This window comes from Sphaeroforma arctica (assembly GCF_001186125.1).
Source record: "Sphaeroforma arctica JP610 unplaced genomic scaffold supercont1.14, whole genome shotgun sequence".
NCBI lineage: Eukaryota > Ichthyosporea > Ichthyophonida > Sphaeroforma > Sphaeroforma arctica.
In genome coordinates, this window is record NW_014040544.1 from 16,195 (window position 1) to 21,508 (window position 5,314).

Here is a 5,314-nt window from a genome sequence, read left to right on the forward strand (position 1 = left end):
AGTTCCAGTAAGATAAGACAATGTGTACAGCGATTCACATATGAGATAAGCTGCAACTAAGAATAACTGAACTTTTAACTTTGACAGGCATCAGTATACCAGGTTTCTGTACTTGTGATGTATCCAAATACCCGCAATGTGGTCACGTGGTCGTGATGCGCGTCCTATTCATTTCTAATACTTATCTATACGAATTAAACTACTTTTCAAAAGTTATCTAGCACCCAAACACTGTCGACCCCCATCGATAGCAATGCATTCCCCAGTGATAAATTTGGCCTTGTCTCCTGCTAGGAACGCGACGAGCTCACCGACTTCTTCAGGCTCACCTAGCAAAATGTATCAGATACAACGGAATGTCGTAAGTACATACATCGGCATTTTTCTCCAGTGTTCGATTGTACGGCAACGTACGTACCTGGCGGCAAACTCGATAGTATCCCAAACTTCAGTAACAAGTATAGGTTCACACTCACGATTATAATTGAGCAATTTTCCGATTGATATCGAGCACTTATATATGGATGTATTCGGAGCATATACCGAACGTACACCTTCTCTGGAAAGAGTCTTGTACGTACAGTATGTACATTTATGTATAAGTACGTGTTCCTTGCAAATTGTGGATATCAATATGCGCATAGTTACAAATAGAATGCAATTAAATCATCCAACTAAAACCTCAATAATACAGATGTATGCAACTTACAACTACGCTCAACAGTTATCTCTACTGGCAGTTGATCCACGCCGTGCAAACGTGATGCTATGCCGAGTAACGAATCTACCACAAACACCACTGCACATCCGGTACACACATACCAACGCGACCGAGTGCCTTCGCGATCGGATGTGTGTAATTAATCGTCCGTTCCAAGAATTTCTCATAAGCCTCATTGCTCATACCGCCTCTTTGTTGCAGTGGCGTGCGTATGACCCCAGGATTTACCCCAACCACTCGGATGCCATCCGGTGCCAGATCAACGGCCGCACAGCGTGTCAGTTGGTCAACCGCAGCTTTCGACGCACAATACGTGGCTACCCCACCAGCGCTCTGAAATGTATGGAGTGAAGTGTAATCTGAGACACGTGGGTGTGCAATAACTCAAAGGTGGTGTGAGGAGATGCACGAGTCTTGATGGGAGGTTTGTGCGACGTGTGTGACATACGTGAGGTGTGTGGGAACGACTCGCGAAGATTACCTCGATAGCAATAGAGGTTTATGGCGGTTGTGTGGATCCGCATGGATTGTGTGTAGTGTGTTTCAGCTTGAGTTACATGCAGAGATCTTGAGACGGAAATAAGTTGACCAGAAAATTTTCAACTTGTGCATAGCCAGCCAATCACGTATAAAAGAGGCCATGAGGTTATTCGCACTTGTACATGATCTTTCAACATACGCATATGCACGTACCTGTTTGCCATTGACACTGCTTATGTTGATGATGCAAGGGCCGCTCGCAGCACCTGGAAATGGTAATAGCAAGCAATGATCAGAACCACTCCCACTGTATTGCACACTTTCACAAACGGCTAGGCAGTTCTTAAATGTCAGAAAGTAAAGCCAAATAAAATACCAATGGACTCAAAACAAGCTACAGGGGCAGCTGTAGCAGGTTTTTGTCACTGGAAGGTCAACATACTTTTTTTGGGTCACGAAAAGCTAGTTTATAGGGTTTTGACAAGGAGCGAAAAGGATGCACCGAGTGAACGGGCTAGTCGCATCTCATAAGCGTACCAAAAAAGGTATATGCAAAATAATGCTCTGCTTTCTGGGTGCATTGAACTTGCTAAGAAATCTTGCACCCTTCCAAATCAGCCACCACACTAAGATTCGCGTGAAATACGTTCACATCAATTTTGGCGAACAACAACCAAGGACATCCAAATTCAAACCAACCCAGTCGTATTGTAATGTAAAACTAAGTAGCCAGATCTGGGGCGATGTCTGACGTTGTATAAAGTGCCATAGACACCCTACGGCTCGCGAGTGAAGTGAGTTGGTTTGCTGCCGTGTACGAATATATGCAAAGCAACGAATGTTCTGCGCATTCAATCTTGGATATAAAAGCAGCAAGAACCGTATGTGTACTGTGCTGCGAGATTTATGAGGTCTCTAAAGCCAGCACACACATGTTGCTATGGACAAACGCATACAAATATACCCTCGACAAAAAGAGAAAAGACTACACTCATAAGAAACACTTGGGCGACGATAGACGAACCTGCTTTGCGTAGATGTGGGATGGCATGCTCCATCACTTCGAAAGTGGATTGGACATTTCCGCGGAAATTGAAAAGATAGTTGTCCAATGAAACCGAACCCATCGCCCCAGCCTACATAGATGCAGATATTCAAATCAGCGGCATATACACTGCACTTGTAGGTGTCAAATAATCAGATATAAGGGGCTAGATCAGGTTTGCATGTAATTCGCGAGTAGCTAGACTCTGCGTGCTGCACTTTTCGCTTATAGCATATCGGGTCAACTATACAGCCAGCGCGTTTTGTAAGCACAATATACTGTACGAAGTAATCCAACCAAGAACGCAGAAGGCAATGACGCGGACTAAGTTATTGGACTCATGTACAAACACATAACCACGAGGGCGCTACACATTTTGGAATGCGTGAGATAAGGAGAAAATACTAAGATTATACAAAAGCAGCACACCGACATCGAGGTGTCTGGCTAGGGTACAACACAACTATACTATGGAAGGCGATGGTCGAGACCTGTCAAGGGTCAAGCTCAACAGCCATTGCGAGGCACCACCATCCACGACTGAATTATCATACAATTGAATAGGAAAGCAGCGTACGCGTACCACCGCCTATCCAGTACAACTCCAGGCTAGGGTACAACACAACTACACTATGGAAGGCGATGGTCGAGACCTGTCAAGGGTCAAGCTCGACAGCCATTGCGAGGCACCACCATCCACGACTGAATTATCATACAATTGAATAGGAAAGCAGCGTACGCGTACCACCGCCTATCCAGTACAACTCCAAAACATCATGTAGATAATTCTACTTCATTTGATTACTCTGATTTGAGGAATGGCTCAGTAGTGCTGTGGTTAAATACTGAGGCATTCAGCCTGCCATCTACCCAACACATTCCAACCAATAGGGCTCTAATGAATCATCGTTTACTTAGGTTGCACTTGTACAGTGAAATGACAAGTAATCACATCATCAATCAATAGATGACAACTCACCTCCCACCCAGCACAATGCTACAATTGAATGAGAGTATCATTTGCTGCTAACATACCACTAGGACCCCCGCGCAGTTGATCACCGTTGTGAGTCCACCAAGCTGTTCCACAGCCTCTCGCACTATGCGCTCACACACTCCATCTTGACACAAGTCACCTGTGAGTATTCGAGACACACACACCCATAGTGGTCACAGATAATGGTCACGATAAGAAAATGCATATATGCAGGTTGTAAAAAAAAATTGTCGTGCCCACATAGCGGGAAACATTTCTTATGAAGTGGGAAATATGTGGTACGAAAAAACATCCATTCGCATTAGGGTACGTATGTACATCAAACTGCAAAAAGAAGGACTGGTAATCCCAACTGAATATGCGATGCAGAACTGGGATGCATTGCAACCAAAAGCTTCGCTGCTCCCAAAAACCTAGTACAGACAACCATGGGCATCGAGCCATGTCCTTAGCAAACTGCAACACTGGCAATAGCAACGACAGGCTTCTTGACCTACAATACGCTTAATATTGTTGCATTTGATTTTCGAACGCACACATACCAACTACATATCCTAAGAGATCCCCGTCTGCTTTTAATTGAGCCAGAGATTCTTCGTTACGACCGGTTCCAACAACCTTGGCACCTACATGGCGGAAAATAGCAGCCATAAAAAAAGACCATGAGCAAGAAGACACAACTAATTTGCAAAACTATATAAAAATCATAAAAGCGAAAGTGAGAAAAATTGAATAAAAAAGATTACGTTTGCGTTCGAACACACATGCATGTTTAACCTAGCATCATATTTATATAAATATATACGTCCAAACACACACATATACATATATATACATACATACATACACACACACACACACATATATATATATATAAATGTTTATATATACATACATACATAAATATACATACACACATAAACACACACACACACATATATATATATATATATATACGTGCATACATACATATATATATACATATATATATATAATAAAACATATATTTGTATGTGTCATCGTGTTGATCCGTTTATGTTTACACACACAAATATATACACACACATATATATAAATATATGTATATATAAATCAAATATATACAATTAGAAATATTTATATATTAAATATATACACACACATATATATATAAATATATATATATGGGTATGGATAGAGATAAAGAAATATACAGATACACACATACATACACACACACACTCATACATATATGTATATACGTGTGTGTATAAAAGTATATCTATATGTATGCATATATACATACGTACATATATGCATATATACTTACATATATATCTCTATGCATACACTCATAAATACAAATACATACAAACATTCATACATACATACATACATACACACACACAAATATATATATATATATATATATAGAAATATATGTATCTCATCATGCCAATATAGATATATACATACTCATGCATAAATACATACGTATACTTATACAATATATATATATTTATATATATATATATATATATATTGGATAAGTATACGTATGTATTTATGTATGAGTATGTATATAAATATATACATATACAAATACATATACATAATACATATATATATATATATATATATGTATATAACCATACATATATTTACGTATATATATATATATACTTAGATACATACATATACATATAGATATTTAGATATATATATTCACACATACATATACATTTGTATTAAGAGACATAGATACATACCTACATATACATATATATACATATATATATATANANACCATATATATATATATATATATATATATATATAGGATATATGTTCAGATACATACTCATACATAAATATATACGTATACTTATACAATATATATATACATATAAACACACACACACATATATATATATATATATAACCATACATATATTTACGTACATATATATATATATATATATAGATACATACATATACATATGGATATTTAGATACATATATGCACACATACATATACATATACATATGTATAAAGAGACATAGACTACATACCTACATACCTACATACCTA

General features: G+C 38.2%; 1 protein-coding gene across 1 annotated transcript in view; it reads right to left on the reverse strand.

The window, feature by feature from the left end:
- Nucleotides 1-213: 213 nt before the first annotated feature.
- Nucleotides 214-5,314, reverse strand: part of SARC_00449 (hypothetical protein) — a gene marked incomplete at both ends in the record, with an annotated part of 6,013 nt that continues 912 nt past the window's right edge. Inside the window, 6 exons of the mRNA XM_014305839.1 lie at nt 214-329; nt 823-1,054; nt 1,415-1,467; nt 2,226-2,337; nt 3,282-3,382; nt 3,786-3,869. Coding sequence (XP_014161314.1) covers nt 214-329; nt 823-1,054; nt 1,415-1,467; nt 2,226-2,337; nt 3,282-3,382; nt 3,786-3,869 — 698 coding nt within the window. The remainder of the gene's footprint in view (nt 330-822; nt 1,055-1,414; nt 1,468-2,225; nt 2,338-3,281; nt 3,383-3,785; nt 3,870-5,314) is intronic.